The 22,041-nt window shown below is 56.8% G+C and overlaps 2 protein-coding genes across 3 annotated transcripts in view; one reads left to right on the plus strand and one right to left on the minus strand.

Annotated features, from left to right (window-relative positions):
- LLGL1 (LLGL scribble cell polarity complex component 1) lies at positions 1 to 17,967 on the plus strand. Of its 2 annotated transcripts, none has more exons than XM_081272022.1 (22): positions 1 to 233; positions 3,526 to 3,623; positions 5,723 to 5,804; positions 5,902 to 6,032; positions 7,021 to 7,179; positions 7,255 to 7,417; positions 7,497 to 7,632; positions 7,835 to 7,889; positions 8,027 to 8,181; positions 8,253 to 8,476; positions 8,652 to 8,719; positions 9,773 to 9,926; positions 9,997 to 10,101; positions 11,121 to 11,413; positions 11,715 to 11,862; positions 12,065 to 12,218; positions 14,090 to 14,382; positions 14,852 to 15,116; positions 15,282 to 15,396; positions 15,557 to 15,660; positions 15,890 to 16,010; positions 16,096 to 17,967. In XM_081272022.1, the coding sequence occupies exons 1-22, from the start codon at positions 153 to 155 to the stop codon at positions 16,169 to 16,171; spliced, it is 3,180 nt and encodes a 1,059-aa protein (XP_081128148.1). In that variant the 5' UTR covers positions 1 to 152; the 3' UTR covers positions 16,172 to 17,967. The 2 variants fall into 2 exon arrangements, with proteins under 2 accessions (XP_081128148.1, XP_081128147.1); XM_081272021.1 differs by having other exon boundaries at positions 2 to 233; positions 14,087 to 14,382.
- Positions 17,632 to 22,041, minus strand: part of FLII (FLII actin remodeling protein) — a 12,678-nt gene continuing 8,268 nt past the window's right edge. Inside the window, exons 17-30 of the mRNA XM_081272020.1 lie at positions 21,930 to 22,013; positions 21,670 to 21,841; positions 20,636 to 20,740; positions 20,366 to 20,557; positions 19,930 to 20,118; positions 19,654 to 19,793; positions 19,331 to 19,571; positions 19,041 to 19,195; positions 18,901 to 18,961; positions 18,686 to 18,814; positions 18,510 to 18,616; positions 18,323 to 18,428; positions 18,123 to 18,188; positions 17,632 to 18,043 (exon numbers count right to left, since the gene is read on the minus strand). Of these exons, the coding sequence (XP_081128146.1) occupies positions 17,909 to 18,043; positions 18,123 to 18,188; positions 18,323 to 18,428; positions 18,510 to 18,616; positions 18,686 to 18,814; positions 18,901 to 18,961; positions 19,041 to 19,195; positions 19,331 to 19,571; positions 19,654 to 19,793; positions 19,930 to 20,118; positions 20,366 to 20,557; positions 20,636 to 20,740; positions 21,670 to 21,841; positions 21,930 to 22,013 (1,882 nt within the window). The 3' untranslated portion in view covers positions 17,632 to 17,908. The remainder of the gene's footprint in view (positions 18,044 to 18,122; positions 18,189 to 18,322; positions 18,429 to 18,509; positions 18,617 to 18,685; positions 18,815 to 18,900; positions 18,962 to 19,040; positions 19,196 to 19,330; positions 19,572 to 19,653; positions 19,794 to 19,929; positions 20,119 to 20,365; positions 20,558 to 20,635; positions 20,741 to 21,669; positions 21,842 to 21,929; positions 22,014 to 22,041) is intronic.

A 22,041-nucleotide genomic window follows, 5' to 3' on the forward strand; every position in this document is an offset into this window, starting at 1 on the left:
GTCCCGCGACCCCCCCCACCCCGTGCAGGTCCCGCCCCGCGCGCCCGCGCCCCGGCCGCCTGGCGCCCCGCCCGCACCTCAGGACCGGCGGGGCTGCGCGGCGCATCCTGCGGGTGGCGGCGGCGGGCGCGGCGCCGGCAGCCGGGCGCAAGATGATGAAGTTTCGGTTCCGGCGGCAAGGCGCCGATCCGCAGCGCGAAAAGCTCAAGCAGGAACTCTTCGCCTTCCACAAGGTGCTGTGGCGGCCGGGCCGGAGCGGGAGGGGGCGGGTCGGGGGCCCGGGCCGGGGGCCGGGGGCCGGAGCCACGTCGGGCCCGGGGGGAAGGGGCGGCCGACTGGCGCCCGGCGGGGCCGGGCCCGGAGCCCCTCGGCGGGCCCTGTTCCTCGCGTCCTCGCCTTCGCGCTCGGACTCGCGTGGGTCTGGGTCTCGGCGACTTTGGTGCCGTCTTTTCAGCTCTCCGTGGGCCTCACCGCCCTGGCCCTGCACGGCTCTGGCTGTGCAGGTCTCCGGGTCTTTCTGTCTCAGTGCCACTCTTTGCATCTCTGTAGGTCCCTGACCCTCCCTCTCCGTCTGTGCCTGTGTGTTGGGGGAGGAGGCGTCTCTGCCTCTGACCCTCTGTCCCTCTTCTCTTTCCCTGTATCTTTCGGCGTCTCCTTTCCTTCCTTCTCTCTCTGCGTCTCTGAGTCTTTGCCTGTCTCTCCCTGAATGTCGCTCTCCGTCTCTGTGGGGGTCTCTGAATCTCTTACTGTACTTCTAATCCTCTCTCTCTCTCTCTCTCTTGATGTCCCCTGCTTGGCCCTTGGACAAGCCAGGGCCGGGTTTTGTTTTGCTTTCGCACCCGGGCCAGCAGGAGAGGTGAGGGGTGGAGGCCGAAGTGGGGGGTGGGGCTGGGAAATCCCTTCGGAGCCTGCCCTCCCTTCCCCCACCTCCTGAGGCTCTGCTCTGCCTTACCCGGGGCTGAGTGAATGGGGGGCTGAGTGAATCCGGATGACGTGCTGGACTGTGTACCCAACTGCACTTAAAATTGTGGTGCCTTGGTCTAATCAGCTATGAAATGGGTTCACTGGCAGTGGGCTCTGGCTCCCTATGCCACATGGGCTATCCTGTCACTTTGTAGAACTTGGGAGGGAAAGTGGAGGACTGGTCTTTCTTTCTCTGGGTGGGATGGAAGGGGCCCTGGGAAAGTCCTCAATCTCCTGACACCCCTACACTGATAGGAGGTAAATAGGGTGAGGCCCCAGCCTGCCTCTTGCTAATTCCTCCTGGGTGGTTGGGGGTGGTTTGTACCTCAGTTTTACCATAAAGCCTTCTCTCTGCTGTTTGGAATTAGATTTGTTATCTCCATCACACACTGAGGGTGAAAATTGGGATTCAGTGGGGAAGTGAGGACTTGTCTGAAGTCACAGAGCAAGCTGGGCCACTTTGTCTCCCTTGATTTCCTCCATAGTAAGATTGGGCTTTAGCCTTAGGGGAAAGGGTTTTGGAGGGGCTGCTATGATCCTGAGCCAGGCCAGGTTCCCAGGGTTGCCTGGAAGAGACTTGCCACCAGGAGATTTGTCACCCTGGAAGCTCTGGGATGTCTTAGGGCTCGAAGTTTTACCTGCTGAGATCCTAGGTAGTGGTGATGGGGCTGCCCAGGATCCTCAGACTTGGTGACTGAGACCTATCAGTGATCCAAGAGAGGAGAGAGACTGGTGCTGAGGGGCCCCCAGATCCCACCCCTTCTTTCCTGTGCTGTGGTAAAATAAAGCAGGGGGAGACTGTGGGAAGTGTAGACCAGGATGCTTCTGCAGCCATGGACATTTAGGGAGGCCTCTGAGTGATGGGAAGGAGCCTGTCATGGGAGGGCTGCATGAAGCCTGTTCAGTGCTGAGGGACAGTAGATGCAAAGACTCAGGTAGGAATGAACATAGTGAACTGGAGGAAAGCAAAAGGGTATTGGACCAGGAGTTAGGTAGCTGGGAGAAGCTTACAGAGGGGAATGAGGTGATGAGGACTTGACTTTGACTTTGGGTGAGCTGGGAACCCCTGGAAGGTCTTGTGCAGAGGAGGGACAAGGAGATGATTTTCACAGGCATCTTCTGGCTTCTTTGTGGGGGTGGGGAACAGTCTGCAATGAGTGCTAGTCCAGGCAGGCGTAGTCTGAGGCCTGGGGCAGATAGGGGCTGTAGAATGTGGGAAGAGTGACCGCTGTGTGTGTGTTGAAGCTGAGCTAACGGAGCTCAGGAATGGATTAGACGTGGGGTATGAAGGATGAAAATGATAGACAAGTGACCTAGTCTCCTCTCTTCTTAAACGAGAAAACTCAAGACTGTGGGAATTTTTGAAGCAGATATCGTATGTACCTGACTGCTGACTGCTAGGCTGTAACCTGGGACTGGCTAGACAAAGATCAGGTCCAGCAAGGGCGTGCCAGAGGACTCTCTAATCAAATGGGCAACTTAGCCCTTGGGTGGGCTCGCCGTTTCCAGTGCCATTGGGAAATGGGCTTGGTGAGTATTATGACAGCTGATAGCCAGGCTGTAGCCAAGCCAGCTGCCCAGAGGGCTCAGTTCCCTTGTGGATGGGCTGAGGCTGGGGTGACAGGCAGGCTAGGAATGGGATGTCTTAGGAATGTGTGTCTTCCTGAGGTGGTGGTCCACATTGGGCATCCCAGAGTGGTATTCAGAATGGGGCTGGGGCCCAGGTGTGCTGGTTCCCTGGGGAGGCCCTCCCAGCTAGGCTTTGGGGGCTGAGTGAGAGCTCTTGTGGTTGGGGTAGGCAAATGGAGAGAAGCATAGCTTGGCCAAAGGAAAGAACATGCATGGGAGCCTGGTGGGTGGGGAAGGGGCTGCACTGTGTTGGGATTGGCCCTACAGGGAGCTGAGCACTGGGTGGCTAGCAGTGCCATTAACACTGGGACAGTATACAAGTTGCCTTAAAGTCCTCCCCAGCATTGATGGGACTGGTACTCATGTTGCCTGGCTGTTTCCAGGTGGGCATGTGGGGTGACACCCTCAGGATTTGGACAGAAAGCTGACAGGGCCTCAGTCTTCCTGAGTTTGGAGGGAGTGAAAAGCCTTTGCCTAGATGTCCTGGGTGTTAAACTTGACCTCTGACCACCATGTAGGATCTGTGTTTGGGGAGTGCCACAGACTTCATATGGGACCCCTGGCAGTATAGCACCTCACCAGCTTCAGTTTGTGCCTCTAAGAAGGGGTGCAGAATCCCCATGGGGCAGGTAGGATCTTTTTAATTCCTGTGCTTCTTTGAGCCTTGTTCTCTGTTGCTAGAATCTTGTGCACAGTGTGTCAACATGGGCATTGAGGGGAACAGGGGCTTGGCAAAGAGGGGGCCTACATGTGCCATGCATACAGCAAGGTCATGGTAGAGCCTGGGGACTCAGCCACTTTCCTGTGTACTGGAGGTACAGAAAGTAGAAGGACCTGGCTCTTGATCCCCGTGTAGCAGCAGCAGAGCCCGGAAGCTGCCTTGGGGTGGGCTTCAGGGTGTGTACACCCCAGCAGCCCTCTTCTTCCCTACAGACTGTGGAGCATGGCTTCCCCAACCAGCCCAGCGCCCTGGCCTTCGACCCTGAACTTCGCATTATGGCAATTGGCACCAGGTCTGGAGCTGTCAAAATGTATCCTTTGCAGCTGTGGTGTTCAGGGCCTGTTCAGGACCACCTGTATGCATATCCCTGTGACTGGGGTTCCAGCCTTGGCAGGTACTTTGTGGAGGCCCCAGTGGGTTCTGGGATATTGGAGCAGGTTGGTACTGTCTGTATGCCTGACAGGCCTGGGACAACTCTTCCTGGAGACTACGGTGTACTTTTGCTGGTAGACTGAGTGTATGGTGATGGGAGGGGTTGGTTTGCAGTGGCCACAGCTGTCCCTTGCTGCTTTTGAGCCAGCCAGTTTCCTAGGCGACCCTGCCATCATCCCAGCAACTGTGACTGGGGAGAACAGAGCAGGAGTCTGGGCCATGATTGCATTGAAGGTGGTAGATGGGCTGGGGAGAGGGTCTGTTGAGTGGGTACACACGTGTGTTTGAATTTGAAGACGTGCGTTCAGCCAAGAGGGGAGGGGCAGTGCCAGGCTGGGCATGGTGAGCATAGCACGGCCCCCACCTGGATCCTGGCGGGTGCACAATGGGCCATGTGAGCTGTACAAAGCGGGCATTTTCCTTGCAGGCCAGGGTGGGGGGGTAGTGGCAGGCAGCTGACTGCCTCCTTGCCTGCCCTACAGAATCCCACCCCAACTGCTCTTCAGGAAACTGAGGTATAAGTCTGGCCAGCGGCTGCTTCGTGAGGGTGCCAGTGACTGCCCCTCTGTAGGTGGTGCTCTGGGTCTCAGTACCCTGATGGTAGACATTGGTCGGCAGAAAATAAGCTGGTGCCTAGAAGGGGGAGGGTGTAGGGGGGTCTCCTCACCCCCGGGCTGGGAACACTGGACAAATAGGGAAGTATCTGGGCCTTTATGAGCTATTTGCTGGCTCTATGGAGTGTGGCTGGGCTGAGATGCCCCCTGCTTTCTCAAGGGCCTTTGCCTGCTGCCCACACCTCTTGTGGTCTCTTTCTCCGTGTCCCATGGGCTTTCACCATATCTCATAGCACCTGTATAGGCTTTGCTCTTAGCTCTGGAGCTCTCTCTCCTGTGGTTGATCTCTTGTGCGTTGGCTCCTCATGGTCACAGTGAACCTGAAATACAGATGAGGACATGAGCTTCAGAGGAGGCCAGGCCCAGGGATTCTCCTTTGCTTCCCTCCTTCTAAATCACCATAGCCTGGAGTTTCCTGGGGTCAGGAAACTGAGGCTGGAGAGGGCCAACTGTGGTCTTAGAAGCTGCCCCTCCCCCTGCAGGGCAGTCTCCATCTCCTTGGCGACCCTGCTTCCCGCCCAGCTGCTCTTGCTCCCTCTTTTGTCCTCTTCTCTGTCCCAGCCAGGCTCCTGCAGAGAATCCCAGCTCAAGCTCCAGGCAACGGCTCCTGCCTTGTCACTGGGGCAACACTGCTGATCCCTCCCTAAACCCTCTCTCTTGAGCCCTCTCAGGCCTTGCCATCCACCCACCATCAACCCTAGAGTTATTGGGACTCTAGGCACTGACACGGAGCATTTCAAGCATTTCACGTGTGTCCGTGTGCTCATCTGTAAAATGGGCAGTCTGGAGTCTCTGCTCTTGTGCAGTGGGGGCTGTTGGCCACTCCCTGGAGGGAAGTGGATTTCTTTGCCCAGAGCTGGCGATGGGCCTGAAGCTGTGGTAAAAGGCAGCCTGGACTCTGCTCTGGGCTTCCCTGTTTGGGCCTGACCTTGTGTCTCTGGCCTGCAAGATCCCAACCCACCAGGCTCTTGGCCTTCATAGGCACATACAAATATTTGAGGTTGAAATAGAGCAGAACCCCAGCTGTGTGCCAGGTCTGGACCAAGCATGCTGGGCGAGATTTTATTCTCACTTGATTTGCAGCTGCCCTGAAAGGTGCCACTAGCCCATTTTTACAGATGAGGAAATTAAGACCCCAAAGCAATACTGACTTGCAGCAGCTGCATGGAGCCTCTAAGCCTAGGAAAACCTTGGGAATGCAGGATTGAAGCTTCTTCAAGGAAGGGAGCCTCACTGGGTCTTGGAACCTCCGGTAGGTAGGTCTCAGGCAAAACCCATGAAAATTATCCTGGGGAAGGCGGCTTGTGCATAAGGTTTTCTGGCCTGTGCCTGCGTGATTCTGTCCTTGACCAGTCACCCTCAGCTATGGTGCACCCGGTGTGGAATTCACGGGCCTGCACCGGGATGCGGCCACTGTCACTCAGATGCACTTCCTGCCCGGTCAGGTGAGCTTCTGCTCCCTATCAGCCAGCTCCTTGTGGTTCCCATGCCCTCCCGATTCTCTAGGGCAACCCAATTTTGGTCTCTGCTTGCACCCCGCAGGGCCGCCTCCTAACCCTGCTAGATGACAGCAGCCTGCATCTCTGGGAAATCGTCCATCATAATGGCTGTGCCCACCTGGAGGAAGCACTCAGTTTCCAGCTGCCCAGCCGGCCTGGCTTTGATGGTGCCAGGTACTGGAGGACCCCTGAGCAGGGGAATATCCTGGGGAGGCCTAGGAGCTAACTGTGCCAAGGTGTGGAGAGACGGGCATGCCAGAAGGGCTGTTCTTTGGGGTGGGGGGTATGTTTGAGTCTGGCCCTGGGAGGACCCTGCTTGGCTAAGTTGTGCTCTGGACTTCTCAAATTAGATGGGAGGTTCTGGTGGAGTTTGAGGCAAGCAGGCAGGGTTTGTGCTACTGACTGGGAATCTTTGGTGGCCATGAGCCCTAGGAGATACTGTGTTATATGCCAAACTTCATGGGCCTGTGGTGTGACACTGCACTCCCTGTGGTGTTGGGGGTTTCTGGGGCTTGGAACAAGGTTTCAGACAAGCAGAGGTCCCCTGACCCCTTGAGTTGGGAGTAGGGGATAAGCCATTGTATGCATGGGTGAACAAACAGGATTGGGGACAGGAGGTCCCACAGGTATAGTAGGTGTTGGCAGGATGCTCCAGATATAACACAATGGGCCTGGCCCTCTCCCTCCCCGTCCCTGCCCATAATGGCTAGAGTGGAGGATTCCTGACCCACGGGCTGGTTTTTGGGCAGCCCTCGCCTCTGCAGGTAAGGGCCATTTGGCGCTCCTTCAAAGTCAGGAGGTATCCAGAGAGCTGGTAAAAGGATTTCTGGGTGGGGATCAGGATGGCTCTGTTAGTCCTGGAGCTGGAGCTCCTGGTCATCATTGGGGCGATGCCCCCGTGCCTGAGTTTGCTTCCTAGTGGTGGGAGGAGCCAGGAGTTCTCAGAGACTTGGGAAACCTATTTTTATCCCTCTTCCTGCCTGATGAATAATTGAGCAGGCTAATTACACTGCAGTGTCGCCTTCCCGAGGTGCCATCCTGCTCTGTAAGAAGGCCCTGGTGAGCGCATAGGGACTGGGTAGGAGTGGCAGTAAGTCCCAGCCCTCTCCACATCCTCTTCAGCAAATGGTTGGGCTCACTCCCTTACCCTTATCCTCTGCAGCACCCCGTCCAGCCTCACCCGTATCACAGTGGTTCTGCTGATGGCCGCTGGCAACACGGCAGCTCTGGGCACTGAGGGAGGTAGCATCTACTTCCTGGATGTCACTACCCTGGCACTGCTTGAGAGGCAGACCCTCAGCCCAGATGAGGTTCTGCGCAGGTGAGCCATAGGCAGGCTGCCCAGCACCCACTCTGACTGGAAACTTCTCCCAATTCACTGGGGCTCCTTCTGTAGTGTGCCAGACGACTACCGCTGTGGAAAGGCTCTGGGCCCTGTGGAGTCACTCCAGGGACACCTCCGGGACCCCACCAAGATTCTTATTGGCTACAGCCGGGGCCTGCTGGTCATCTGGAACCAGGCTGCACAGTGTGTTGACCACGTCTTCCTGGGGAACCAGGTAGGGGTGAGGCTTTCCCTCTGTTAGTCTGGGCCCATGCACACACCCACAGGCTCATGCCTGTCTGCCTCCATTACAGCAGTTGGAGAGTCTTTGTTGGGGGCGCAACAGTGGTACCATCATCAGTTCGCACAGTGATGGCAGCTATGCCATCTGGCCCATGGACACTGGCGGCTCCCCAACTCTACAGCCCTCCGTAGCCACCATTCCCTATGGTGAGTGCTGGGGAGGCCTGAGGCAGAGGGTGGCGTCCAGAGGGCCACTTGGCCTTGGTGGGGGGCAGTAACCAGCCAGATCTGCAAAGGGAGACCCCCTGGGGGGATGGTTGGGGTGATGTTGCTTTTCCCTGGGGAGAGGCAGGAGGAAGCTTCAAGGTAGACCAGGAATGGGAGGTCTGACACTGTCCCAACCCCCCAGGCCCCTTTCCCTGCAAGGCCATCAACAAGATTCTGTGGCGGAACTGTGAATCGGGGTATGTTGAGGGAGTGTGTGGGTGGGGGGTTGCACCTGGCTTGGGGGAAGGGTGGGCTCTGGGTCAACAGGTGAAGCCCTTGCTGGGTTGTGCAGTGTGTGTTCCAAGGCCTCTAGTTCACATGACCTTCCTTGCAGGGGCCACTTCATCATCTTCAGTGGTGGTATGCCCCGCGCCAGCTATGGTGACCGCCACTGTGTGAGTGTGCTGCGAGCTGAGACGCTGGTGACGTTGGACTTCACCTCCCGCATCATTGACTTCTTCACAGTGCACAGCACACGGCCTGAGGATGGTGTGTGCCCTACCTTTCCCAACCCCGCCAAACACTGCCTGTGACTGAGCTCACCCTGCTCTATCCCACAGAATTTGACGACCCACAGGCTCTGGCTGTGCTTCTGGAAGAGGAACTGGTGGTGCTTGACCTGCAGACACCTGGCTGGCCATCTGTGCCTGCCCCTTACCTGGCCCCGTTGCACTCATCGGCCATCACCTGCTCTGCCCATGTTGCTAATGTCCCTGCCAAACTGTGGGCCCGCATTGTGAGTGCTGGCGAGCAGCAGAGTCCCCAGCTCATCTCCAGTGCCTCGGTGGGTGCCCAGGTGTCCTGTGGGTGAGGTGTTATGGAGGGAGTATGTTCCTGTTGGAGTGCTGGGCCCAGGCCTGAAGGTGGGGATGTGGGGAAATGCTGAATTGTATGCCCAGGGGGAGGGGGAGGTGCTTTGGTCCTGACCTTGTGTTCACATCTTTACTGTCCTTTCCTAGAGCTGGCCCATTACTGGGGGCCGGAACCTGGCCCAGGAGCCATCACAGCGAGGGCTGCTGCTGACTGGGTAGGTGTTAGGGATGTGCATTGAGCAAAATCCTGTATCCACCAGGCCTGGCATGCCCCTTGCCCATCCCAGATCCTGCAGGAACTGAGATGCCAGGTGACTCAGTGCTGGCTGTAGCAGGCCCAGGTTGTCCCCCCTTGCCTGGGGTGGATTGGATGAAGCCTCCCTAGATCCTGGCTCAGGGCTCCACCCTACTCTGCCTTTGGCCTGGAACTCAGCTCCAGCAAACCCCAAGGCTCCACCCACCTGGCCTGCCTGCCTTGGGACCGGAAAATCTGGGCCGGCCCACGCCAAGTTGCCCAAGGCAGGTGCTACAGAGCCTGACCTGGGCCTGGCGGGCACTGACGTGCCTGGTGACTCAGGCCTTACTTCCTGTCCTGCCCTTTCCTCCTGCCTGTGGTGGAACCCTCCAACCTCCGACAGCAGCAAGCCTTCCATAGCTTAAGAATTTACTGTGTTTTTCGGGCTCCAGCCCTGTCTACACACACGTCATGCCCTGACTCTGGGCTCCCCTACCGCCCAGGGACCTCACTTGGGCTCTACAGCGTGTCCTGAAGCTGTGCCCTAGATTTGTCTGCTCCTCCCCCAGCCCCTGCCTGCTTCCTTCTTGCCTCCCCATTCTTACTGCTGTTCTGCTTATGTGGCTACCTTGGGCCTCAGCTGGTTTCTCCTGGGCTTCCCTGTACTCTGTTCTGTGACTGCCTGGCTCCTGGTCACTGTGTCCTTTCTGATTGCTGGGTAACTCCAATCGGAAAGAATTGACCTAGTCTTCTATTCTTGCATTTTGCCCTCCACCATCTCCTGGTCTTCATGGTCATCGTTACCACACCTTCCCACCCTGTTCAAAGGGCCCAGGTGCATGTGATAGAAGTAGCTTGGCCTACATTTACCAAGTACCTGTTTGCCTTATCTGATAGAAGCTTAATGTGTGTCCCATGCTTTCAACCTGTATTTGGTATATGCAGTAGGTGCTCAGTGAATAGCTGATGGACTCATGGAAGAAGGGGTGTGCAGGCCTCCCAGGGATGGTCCTGACATCTGCCCTCCCTTTAGCCATGAGGATGGCACTGTGCGGTTCTGGGATGCATCTGGTGTGGCGCTGCGGCCGCTCTACAAGCTGAGCACAGCTGGCCTCTTCCAGACAGACTGTGAACATACCGACAGCCTAGGCCAGGCTGCTGAGGACGACTGGCCACCCTTCCGCAAGGTGAGACTCCTCCCCTCATGGAGCCTGTCCTGGCTCTGCCCAGTGTCTTCATTCCCTCCTGTCCCCTCAGGTGGGCTGCTTTGACCCCTACAGTGATGATCCCCGGCTTGGTGTGCAGAAGGTTGCGCTCTGCAAGTACACAGCTCAGATGGTGGTGGCTGGCACGGCAGGCCAGGTAAGGCTGATGTCCCCAAGTTGGGCATGACAGGGGAGCTTCCTAGAAGAGGTGGGCCTGAAATGAAGAGTCTGGTAGTGGGTGGGAATGGGGCCTAGCTGGGGCTGGCTGGCATGAGGACAGGTACCAAGTGGGATCTGTCACTGGGTGCCTTGAGTGAGGCTCTGGCAGGGAAACCATGGAGGTTTAGGTCCGGGAGCAGGAATGTGAGAGTCAAATGAACCCAAGGTCCAGTGGATCTCAGGCAGTGCTATGCCTCTGGCACTTATACAGTATACAGAAGGTACTCAGTATGAGCTTATTCCATGAGACAGAAACTTGGGGAAAAGGGAGGGCACTTCATTCTAAGAGAGATGGACCAGTGGGACTTGGTCAGTGCCATATCCTTAGTATTTGCACAGTATACAGAAGGTGCTTAATGTGTGCTTACTGCTAAATGAAAGATAGGCTCAGGTAAGATTGAATCATCTGTCTGTGAGGTAAGGTATCAGTTAGGGGCTGGGGATGTAGCTCAAGTGGTAGCACGCTCGCCTGGCATGTGTGCGGCCCGGGTTCGATCTTCAGCACCACACACAAAGATGTTGTGTCCGCCGAAAACTAAAAAATAAATATTAAAAATTCTAAAAAAAAAAAAAAAAAAAGAAGGTATCAGTTAGTTTTGGTGTCCACTATGTTCCTTGATACTCAGTGAGGGCTTTGGTGTACAGGAAGCATTCAAAGAGTACTTATCCTGCTGGGTTTGGTGGTGCACACCTGTAATCCCAGCCACTCAGGAGGCTGAGTCAGGAGCATTGTAAGTTCAAAGTCAACCTCAGCAACCTAGTGAGACCCTGTCAAAAAAATTTTTTTTTTTTTTTAAAAGGGCTGGGATGTTGCTCGGTGGTTAGCACCTTTGGGTTCAATCCCCTGTACAAAAAAAAAAAAAAAAAAAAGAGTACTTATCCTGAGGCTGTAGGCTGGGGTGGGGCCAGGGGCACCCTGCTCTGTACTGATTCCTCCCTGCCCTGGCTGGGGCTTAGGTGCTGGTGCTTGAGCTCAGCGATGTGCCGACAGAGCAGGCAGTTAGTGTGGCCAGTATAGACCTCCTGCAGGATCGAGAAGGCTTCACGTGGAAGGGCCACGAGCGGCTGAGCCCACGTACAGGGCCACTGCCTTGGCCTGCTGGCTTCCAGCCCCGTGTGCTAGTACAGTGCCTGCCACCTGCTGCTGTTACCGCCGTCACACTCCACGCCGAATGGAGCCTTGTAGCCTTTGGCACCAGCCACGGTTTTGGCCTCTTTGACTACCAGCGCAAGAGCCCAGTGCTGGCCAGGTGTGTGGGGAGGTCAGGTGGACGGGCGGCTGGAGTCCCAGTGAGATGAGATCTGGGTCTGAGTCCCCCTTTCTGAAGTTTGGTATGGCCAAAGCAGGCTGGTTTTAAAAGTCCTGGGAACCTCTGTGGCCCTGTGAGAAATCACTGGCAGCTCTGAGGGACACCCTAAGCACCAGCAGCTGTTGGGACCACAAGGCAGTGCCAGAGGGGCTTTGACCTCCTGAGCTGGGGTCTGCAGTGCTGGCCTTGGGGCCAGCAGGAATGGCTGCTCCTTGCATGACTGGCTCCTATCTGTCCCCAGGTGTACTCTTCATCCCAATGACTCCCTGGCCATGGAGGGGCCACTGTCCCGGGTGAAGTCCCTTAAGAAGTCACTGCGCCAGTCTTTCCGGCGTATCCGCAAGAGCCGTGTCTCAGGCAAGAAGCGTGTGGCTAATGCCAACAGCAAGGTGAGTGGGGTAGGCTGCCTGGGAGCTGTCCTCTGGCCTGGAGCCCCGGGGTTCCTGCACTCACTGTGCTCCCTGCGCAGCCCCCTGCACGAGTGGAGTGGGCTAGAAATGTGGAGGATGGGTGATGATCAGTGTCAGGCAAGCAGAATGAGAGCAGCTGGGAATCAGGGAGACCACGTTCAGGAGCCCCTGCTCCTTCTAGTTGCAGGAGGCCAATGCACAGCTGGCCGAACAGGCCTGTCCCCATGATGTTGAGATGACACCCGTGCAGCGCCGCATCGAGCCCCGCTCTGCTGATGATTCCCTCTCTGGTGTCGTGCGCTGCCTCTACTTTGCTGACACATTCCTTCGAGATGGTGAGGCCAGTGCCGGGTCGGGGATTGGAGAGGCTGGCTTCAGTTGTTTATCTAGGAAACAGGTGGGGGGAAGCAGTGGGGCCAGGCCTTCCAGGACATCGGAGAGTATCACTGAACATCCACTGTGCGGGGCTGCACTGGTGATGGGGACACTCTGGCCACCATGCAGCCCCACCTGCCAGCTGGGGCTGATGGTGAGGTATTGCTAGTGATCTGGGCAGACCCCGCAGACTTGAGCAAGAAGGGTAACTGCTGGGAGTGGTGGTGCACACCTGTAATCCCAGCAGATTAGGAGGCTGAGGCAGGAGGACTGCGAATTCAAAGCCAGCCTCAGCAATTTAGTGAGGACCTAAGCAACTCATCAAGACCCTGTCTCCAAATAAAATATAAAAAAGGACTGGGAATATGGCTCAGTGGTTGAGGCCCCTGGGTTCAATCCCCAGTACACCCCTCCCTGGCCCCCAAAAAGAAGCAGCCAGCACCTCTCATCCTAGCAAGTGAGGAGGAGGAGCGGGATTACAAGTTGGAGGCCAGCCTGGGCAACTTTGTGAGACCTTGTCTCAAAATTTAAAAAGGACAGGGGATGCAGCTCAGTGGTAGAGGGCCCCTGGGTTCTGTCCCCAGTGTTGGGAAGAAAAAAAAGAAAAGGGAGCCCATGGTCTGAGATCCAGTGAGGGACAGGCTGGTGCCAAGGGCCTACAACTGTGGGTAGGAGCCACGGAGCCACAGGGCTAGGGTGAGTTGAGTGAGGGCAGAGAAGGGAGAGGCTAAGATTGCTCTATATTGGCCACCATGCCAGTGTGCTGAGGACATGGCTTTGTCTGGGTGGCTTGGAGCCCCTGTAAGGTCCTGGGTATATTGGTTTGTTTTTTGATCTTTACAATGTATAATGATAAATTTCAAACACAAAAATGGGAGTACATCATCCCATGCACCTCACCCACCATCAGCAGGTGTGTGCTTCTGTTTTATGCTACCCTACGCTGCTGTTGAATCTTGCTGAAGTTTTTAAACAGAAACCCAGGCACAACCCTGCTGCCCATTCATGTCCCATGGAACCCAGGCTATTCCCAAGTCTCAGTTTATGTTCAGGTTGGGTCTCCTCTTTCTGATATCATTTAATTTTGGAGGATCTTTGTCCAGTAGGTTTCCCATTGGACGTGGCTGATACAGCCTTGGGGTTTGACTGTTCCACGTCCTGCTCTGGGCTCCTGCCTTGCAGCTAACATGCTTCATTGCTGGGACTTTTCACCTGGGGCTGGGCTCCCCGTGGCTGTTGCTCTGGTGCCTCGGTTCTCAAGGATGCAGAGTGGCAGATGTCCGTGCCTGCCCTGACCCCTGCCTTGTGTGGCTCTGATTCTCCACTCAGTTCACACATGGCAGCAGGGGATGGGGTCCTGGGTGAGAGCCCTGGTTCATTTCTTCCCAGGCCCAGGGTTCTTTGGTAAAGGCACCCTTTGGTCACCATGTGGGGAACAAGCTACATAGGGAGGGGAGGGCCAGTGTGCACCTGCAAGGTGAGCCTGATACCTAGTGTGTGGACAGAATCAGTTATGGGTAGTAGGGGGAGATGGCTTGTGGGGCTTGGGGCATGAGTGACAGGAAGGAGGATACAGCAAGAAGGGTTGGCAAGATCAGGGTGTAGTTTGGGGGCCACTGAAGTCCTCATGCGGGTGCTCTTAAGTAGCTTGTGCCTCTGCACAAGGGCTACGTCCAGGGCTGAGACTTGAGTCAGCTGCAGAGCTGGCCTCTCAGGCCGCGCAGTAGGTTAGGTTGAGGTTACCTGGGGAGGTAAGGGACAGGAGGTGCAGGAGAGGTGGGGAAGGACCTGCAGGGAGTGCCTTCCTCACTGTGTCTGTGCCCTGCAGCAGCCCACCATGGGCCCACCATGTGGGCAGGCACGAACTCGGGCTCCGTGTTTGCTTATGCGCTGGAGGTGCCAGCTGCTGTGGCAGGTGGTGAGAAGCGGCCTGAACGGGCAGTGGAGGCTGTGCTGGGCAAGGAGGTGCAGCTGATGCATCGGGCACCTGTGGTGGCCATCGCTGTGCTGGATGGGCGTGGTCGCCCACTGCCTGAGCCCTACGAGGCCTCTCGGGACCTGGCACAGGCACCTGATATGCAGGGTGGGCATGCTGTGCTCATCGCCTCTGAGGAACAATTCAAGGTGAGCTGCTGGAGCTGTGGAGACTCTCCTGTAGTGCCCCATCCCTACCTCCATCCTCTGCCTACTGAGACCTTCCAAATCCTGCCCCATCACAGTGCCCCCAGCCAGCCCCTGTGGAATCTTGATGCCCAAACCTGCTGAGCTCCCCCCACGACCTGCTCACCACAAGGCTCTAGGCATGGTGGGGACCCCTTGAGTACAGTCCCAGGGGTTTATGATTTGGTAGGGATACCAGACAGAGCTTTAGGAGTCGATGTGGTCGATGTGGCCACTAAAGGAGGCCAGAGGTTTCTGGACACAGTGAAGCCCAGGTTGGGTCTGCAGGAGGAGGGGGTGGCTGGCTAAGCAGGGTGGCAGTGTGGCCAGCTGAGGCCTTTGGGGTGAGCTGGGGGCTGGTGGTCTGCAACCATGAGTGAGTAAGGGGTCTGAGGACTGGGCCAGGCCCTGCTCACTGGCCATCTGCCACCAGGTGTTCACACTGCCTAAGGTGAGTGCCAAGACGAAGTTCAAGCTGACAGCCCACGAGGGCTGTCGTGTACGCAAGGTGGCTCTGGCCACATTTGCCAGTGTGGCCTGTGAGGACTATGCCGAGACCTGCCTGGCCTGCCTCACAAACCTGGGTGATGTGCACGTGTTTTCGGTGCCTGGCCTGCGGCCCCAGGTGCAGTACTCCTGCATCCGGAAGGAGGACATCAGCGGCATTGCCTCATGTGTCTTCACGCGCCATGGCCAAGGTGAGCCAGAGCGGCCAGGAAGAAAAGGGACCTGAGTGGGGCCAGGGGACTACCTGGGAATGGTCAGCCTGAAGGCCTGCCAGCACAGACTGGAGCAGGGAACCTGTAGAAGGCTGGGACTAATCACGGCTCCTAAGTGCACTCCTCCTCTCTCCTGCCACACAGGCTTTTACCTGATCTCACCATCAGAATTTGAACGCTTCTCCCTGAGTGCCCGCAACATCACAGAGCCACTTTGCTCTCTGGACATCAGCTGGCCCCGTGATGCCACCCGGGCCAGGTATGTGGGGAGGCAGCCCCTGGCAGGGTGCCTCTAGACCAGAGCCAGGTCTCACCCAACTCTGGGAACTGTCCTGGCTGGTGTAATGCCTCAGGCTCGGGCAGGAAGGCAGGTATGCAGCATCGCCGTGGTCCATATCACGACCCCATCTGTGCCCTAGGGTCCAAGAGTCACCCAAGCTGAGCCAGGCTAATGGGAACCCAAGCATCATCCTGGCTCCACAGAGTCGTGATGGAAGTCCTGATCCTGCCCACAAGGGAGCTGGTGAGTGGGGCATGAAAGGGGACCCATCACTCCTAGAGAAGGGTGGTGCTGTCTGTAGGCAGGCTTCTGTGGGAGGGGACAGCTGACCCAGGGCTGGAAGCTGGGCAGGGCTGGGTGGGTGTGTGCCTGTCGAGGCGACATCCCCTGTAGGCTGCATTAATTAAGAGTCTGTTCCCTGTGGAGAGGGTGTAGAGAGGTCCTGGCAGGGGCTGATTACTTCCTCCCGCAGACACCCCAGAGCCACCTGAGTCCACTCTCTCACCCATGTCCATCGACTCAGCCACCAGTGCCGACACCACTCTGGACACAACAGGGGATGTCACAGTGGAGGATGTGAAGGATTTTCTGGGGTGAGGCCAGCTCCCTGTCTCTCCAGCCCCCTTCTTAGGGCCACAAAGGCTCCTCCCTGACCCTTCTGATCATCACCCTTCCCAGCTCTGAGGAATCAGAAAGGAACCTGAGGAACCTGACAGAAGATGAGGCCCCCACCTGCACCATCCTGATCAAATGAGGCGTGGCAGGGCAGGGCCCAGGTCCACCTGGTTCTCACCAGTCAGCAGTGCAACCTTCTGGGGGTCCCTGTCCTGGGCTTGCAGCGGGCTCCATGGCAGCCCCTGCAGTGACGGGGCTCCCGGAGCCTGGTCGCCTCTCACAGGATGTCCCACCAGTTCAGGAGCCACACACCAGCACTGTCTTCATAGTTAGAGGCCCGGCTGTTGGCCCTTAGAGGTCATGAGCATGTCTGGAGCAGGACCAGGACTAACCACTAGGAGGTGCAATGGTAGGGATTTGGGGCCTGTTTGGCCAGCCCTTCTCCCAGGAAGTCATCAGGGTCCAAGGGTGTCTTGCTGGATCAGCCCAAAACACTGGGCCCAGCGAAAGGTCTCCCTTGCCTCTGCTTACCTCAGGCCCCTAGATCTGTGTGACCTACTTAGTCCCTAGTGCCCCTGTCCACCCTGCAGCACTGGGCGTAGATGCTGCCTATTCTCTCTCTGGTCCTGGGGTCAGCAGTACCCCATCCTGGCTTGAGCAGGTCACATGTGGCCAGCACTTGGATATCCAGCTAGCGCCTCAGCAAGTCCACCTCAGACTGTCATTAAAGGACCGTTCCTGCTGTCCTAGACAGGAGGCTGAGTAGGGGCACCTATGTAACCTGGTCCAACTGCTGGGCTGCCTCGGGCAGGCCGTCTGCCCCCAGAGCCCCCCTGTTGCTCCTGTACAGGATGTACACCTGGGAAGGAAGGAGAACAGTGGCCACAGGAGGTCTTCCCAGACCCCAAGGCCTGCCCTGTCCATCTATCCCCACTCACCTGGCAGGCCTTCAGACTCAGAAAGGCCAGCACTGTCCCAGCCACTGCTTACTCTGCTCTGAAGTTGGGGTCCTGGATCCCAAGCCTCTTAACATAGACCCTGCTTGCTAACCTGTTGGCCCAGTGGGACTTGCTGTCCTGTCCCCGACAGTGCTGGGCCTTGGAGTGGCCACAGCCCAAAGTGAAGGCACCGGGCAGCCTGGAATCTCTGGGCCCAGGATGTCTGAATCATCTTAAAAGCAGTTGGCTGCCCTAGGGCTGCTGACGTGGGGACAGGGACACAGCAGGTGGGCGGGGCGGCTGGACCACTTCCCCCTCCATGCACCATCCTTTCCCCTTTGCAAAGAGTATTTTTCTAATGCCTGGGCTGGGCTGGACAGTCCTTTCTAAAACTATTTTGGTACTTGCTCCTGGGCTACCCTGTCCCAGCCTGTGTGTGTGTGTGTGTGTGTGTGTGTGTGTGTGTGTGTGTGAGAGAGAGAGAGAGAGACAGACAGACAGACAGACAGACACTGGCACCCAGAGCTGAGGCCCAGTCAGGGTGTGTGTGTGTTCGGAGGCTGATTAGGATGGGCTTCCCTGTAGATTGTACCTTGGGTTTTTTTTTTTTTTCTTGTCATTTTTTTAAAAGTTAGCGCTGTTTTAATATTAAAAATACTGATTTTTTAATATTGAAAATAAAAGCATTTAATATCTCTTAAAGGGCAACAGCATCTGCCGTATCCCTGGCCCGGGGTGGGGATGGGGCAGGCTTCACACTGAGCCTGACAGCTGGTTCCTAGAACATCCCCCACTCTGCCAATGGTGTGGCCTGGGGCTGAGTGCTGCTGGGACACTGGTGAGTAACAAAGCAGGGCTGTCACCTGTGCACACTTTCAGTGAGCAGGTGGTGGATGGAGGCACCTCTTGTCAAGGGCCTGAGGCCTAAAAGCCACTGCTTAGGCCAGGGGCTGGCGAAAGGTGCTCCAGGCATGGAAACAGCGGGTAAAGGCATGCTGCTCGTTGCCCTTGCGGACCAGGCGCAGGTGGCGGGGCCGCTCGTGCTCTTTGGAGCTCATGTGCTGGATGTACACCTGGGAAGGAAGGAGAACAGTGGCCACAGGAGGTCTTCCCAGACCCCAAGGCCTGCCCTGTGCATCTGTCCCCACTCACCTGGCAGGCCTTCAGACTCAGCTTAATCTCCACTTGGCTTGTCTGGGTCCCTACCCACATGTAGACCTGGCAGGGACAACAGGCAAGGTGGTCACACAGGTGAGTGGGACTGTGCCTCCTGTGATTCTGTAATTCCCATTTCCGAATGGAGGGGCTCCTGCTCTAACAGGTAGGGTCAGTGGGATGGGGCGGTGTCTCACCTCTTGGCCGTTGTCTAGCAGCATGATGTCGTCATCTGCCAGGTCATCTTGACAAAAGTCAGAGCATTTCTCAGTCACCGCAAAGTAGCCCTTCTCATTGGAGCACCTAGGGGTCAAAATGAGGCCAAGGTCACACGCAACAGGGTCAGGACTAAGAAGGAAGCTGGGGGAGTGGACAGGGCCCTACCGGAAGAGCCGTGTGTGCTTCATGTACTCGGCGTCATCGTCATAGGGCTTCTGTGCCCCTATTCCGACCCAAAAGAAGTTCTCAGGTTCCTCGCCTTCATTGATAACCTGTGGGAGGGTCAGTTCAGCCCAAAGCCCACATGCTCTGGCTCACCTGCCCACCTACCCCCACCTCACCTGTTTGCTGTAGGAGGCGTCAAACATGGTGTTCAGAATGTCTTCTGCCAGTTTGGCTTCATCGGGGTCTGATGCCCTTCCCACCCAAGCATACACAATGCCTTGGTTGTCCTCACTCTCAAAGGGAACCTGTGGAGTGTACAGGGGCTTTGGGTCATGACCAACACCCCATCTGCCATCTTGCTCTGTGGTCCTGGCTCACACCCACACCCCACCTTGAGGATGAAGCAGAACTCGGAGTTGAGGAGGCTGGAGTCGGTGTTGATCTGGATGCACCTGGGTGAGGAGGGGTGTCAGTAAAGAGACAGGGCTTGCTCCCCGACTCCTGCCAACCACTGCCCACCCCGTCAGGCACCGGGTGCAGAGGGCACTGCCGTTGGTCCGGATCTGGTAGAGGCTTGGTTGCAGGGTGCCCTGGGCCACCTTTCTCTTGCCCCGGTGGATGATAAACTTTCTCTTGAAATGGGACAGGAACTTGGGGTTCTCCTGCTGCTGCGTCATTCGTACCACCTGAGGATGTGGAAGAATCAGGGGCAGCTCCCTAGATCCCACCTGCCCCTGGATCCCAAGCCTCCCTTGGACCGGGTCCCACTCCCCTTCCTTCCAAGGTCATGGGAACACAGCCCCGAGCACAGCTGGGTGTACCTCCAGCTTGCCAGGGAAGAGGCTCTCAAACTTCTTCTGCAGACTGAAGGTGAAGGTGAGCCAGCCCATGTTGGAGGCTTCCCGACCCTGCCAGAAGTACACGATGCACTGGAAGTCCTCCTCGGGCTGCTTCTCCTCGGCCTCCACCACTGCGTCCTCGCCTTCTTTGCCCTCTGCCCCGGCCTTTCCATCCTCCTTGCCTTCCTTCTCCTCCTCCTCGTACTCCACGGGTACCCAGTACCTGTGGGGTTAGAGGTCAGTGAACGGGCTGGAACCCCCAGTCCCAGAGGAAGACAAGAGAGGGAGGCGTGCTTTGGTGGCACCTGCAGAGGAAAACGTAGCAGTCCTGCGTGTAGAAGTGGCCGAACTCCTCCTCTGGCAGCCTTGCAAATTTCTTGCCCTCCAGCACGAAGCCCTCCATGCCATCAAGGTCCTCATTCCATTCCTCCATGAGCTGTTCCGCCTGCAGGTGGCAGGACGTGCCCCCACGGGCCTAACTCACTGGGCCCCGCCCCAGCCCCACCCAGCGCCCCGGCCCCACCCAGCGCCCCGGCCCCACCCAGCGCCCCGGCCCCACCCAGCACCCAGGCCCCACCCACCTCGGCCAATGCCATCGGCGGCTGCCTTGGCAGGAAGAGCGCGGTGAGGTCCGCCTTCATCTGGTCTTTCTTCTCCGCGTCACGCTTCACCTTCCCAGAGAGCCCGGGGCCCTGGAGGACAGCCTCTGCGTTGCGCGTGTAGTCCACCGTCAACACGTCGTCCCAGTTCTTGAACTTGGCCTTGAACACCTAAGGGAGAGCAGCGGGGAGGGGTCCAGCAGTTAATCTCAGGGTTCTAAGGTTGGGGCCCAAGGGCTGGGGTCAGGGGAGGTGGAGTCTAAGAAACAGAACTAGGAGGGGCAGTTTGTAGAAGAGGTGGTTCCACAGAAAGGTTGGACCCGTTCTGCAGGTTAGCAGAGCAACCAACCACAGAGGGGCCAGGGGACCCTGGGGTACACAGATAGAGGGAAGCTGGCCTCTGGATCCCGGAGCACACCTGCGCCTCGGTACCCTCGAGGCTGCGGCTGACCGTGGCGTGGCGTGGTCGGTGCAGCATCCCACACAGTTCCTGGCCCAGCTTGAGTGCAGCAGCACGCACTAGGCGTGGGGACTTGCGGCCAAGCCAGATGAACACGTCGGACCAACAGTCCAGGATGTACACGCAGCGTGTGTCCAGCAGACTCTGCAGCTGGAGATCAGAGGCTGGAGGTAAATATCTGCCACCTGGAAGAGATCCCAGCCCCGTACCCGGTTCTGGGCACCTCACCAGCCGCATCCCAGGCATCAGCTCCACTTTGGGCCGCTTCTTATGTTCCACGGAGAGCTTGTAGTTGATCTGCGGCAGCTCCAGGTAGCCCAGGCCCAGGCCCACCTGGCAGGAGGAAGAGATGGGCATGGCAAAGACTGGGTCCCGGACATCAGCCCCACCCATAACAGCCTTCTGATTTGGAGTCTAGCCTCCTTTGCTCAAGCCACATCCGTTCCTCTTGAGACCTGTTTTTTCCTTCTCTACCCCAAAGTCTTTTTAAGGATACTCTGTGGAAGGGCTTTTTATTTATTTATTTATTTATTTTTTGTAGTACTGGGGATGGAAACCCGGTCTTGCCAGGCTCTCTACTACTGAACTATATCCTCAGCCAGTAGAAGGGCTTTTATTTCTATTTTTAAAAATTTATTATTATTATAATTTAAAAAGATTTTTTTAGATGTTGATGGGCCTTTACTTTATTCACTTATTTATATGTGGTGCTGAAAATTGAACCTAGTGCCTCACACATGTTAGGCAAGTGCTCTTCTACTGAGCCCCAGTCCCAGCCCCAGCCCCTATTATTTTTTTTGAACTACCTCCCCAAACCTTTCTCTAATTTTAATTTTTTATTTTGAGACAGGGTCTTACTAAATCCCCAGGCTGGCTTTGAACTTACAATCCCCCTGTTTCAGCCTCCCAAATTGCTGGGATCACAGGTGTGTGCCACTGTGCCCAACTTCGGCAAGGCTTTTAATGGTGCTTTCCTTGTCTGCCCTTTCCAGATCCTTACTGTTGCTAATTTTCTTGACTCTTTCCTGCTCACAAGACAACCCCAGTTTCCTGTCACATACAAAATTAAAGGCTCTATGTCTCCCCCTCCAGGCCCAGGTTCCTTTAGTAACGTGCATGCTGTTGTTCTTAGAGCCAGACTCCAGAGGGGGGCACCCTCCTCTGGCCAAATTCCACAGCCACCACAGTGCTGCTGGCCTGTTCCCAGACCCCAGCTGGCTAGTGACATCAGGCTAACCCCGTACCCCAACACCATGGTTTACCTTGTACAGCTTGGGCTGGGGTGGCCAGAAGTTGTCAGGCACATGCTTCTTGATCTCAGAGGGCTCCCCACCCACAGCCTCCCAGAACTCTGGGGGTTCCTCGCCCTGCACCAGCAGCGTGATCTCTGCCTTCCCTTTCCGCTCATTCTTGTTAATTTTCTCTGCAAAGAGCCTGAGAACAAGATGCAAAGCCCTCAGTGAGACCACACCCCTTCTCAGATGATACTTTTCCTTTGCACAAAATCACAATACCCTCATACCTGGCCTTGGTGGTGTTACTCAGTGTGGCCTGGGCCCCCCGCCACACATAGATGTCCAGCCCTCGGTCCAGCAGGAACACAAACCTGGAAAGGAGGAGCTATGGTGGGGTAT

The sequence above is a fragment of the Spermophilus citellus genome (genome assembly GCF_964194105.1).
Source record: "Spermophilus citellus genome assembly, chromosome: 17".
NCBI lineage: Eukaryota > Metazoa > Chordata > Mammalia > Rodentia > Sciuridae > Spermophilus > Spermophilus citellus.

Bases quoted from the DNA above. Each gene is read 5' to 3' on its own strand.
- LLGL1 (XM_081272021.1), top strand. From the start codon at position 153: ATGATGAAGTTTCGGTTCCGGCGGCAAGGCGCCGATCCGCAGCGCGAA. The intron at 6,033-7,020 runs GTACTGGAGGAC...TATCCTCTGCAG, and splicing joins CCTGGCTTTGATGGTGCCAG to CACCCCGTCCAGCCTCACCC. The intron at 15,661-15,889 runs GTGAGTGGGGCA...TTCCTCCCGCAG, and splicing joins TCCTGCCCACAAGGGAGCTG to ACACCCCAGAGCCACCTGAG.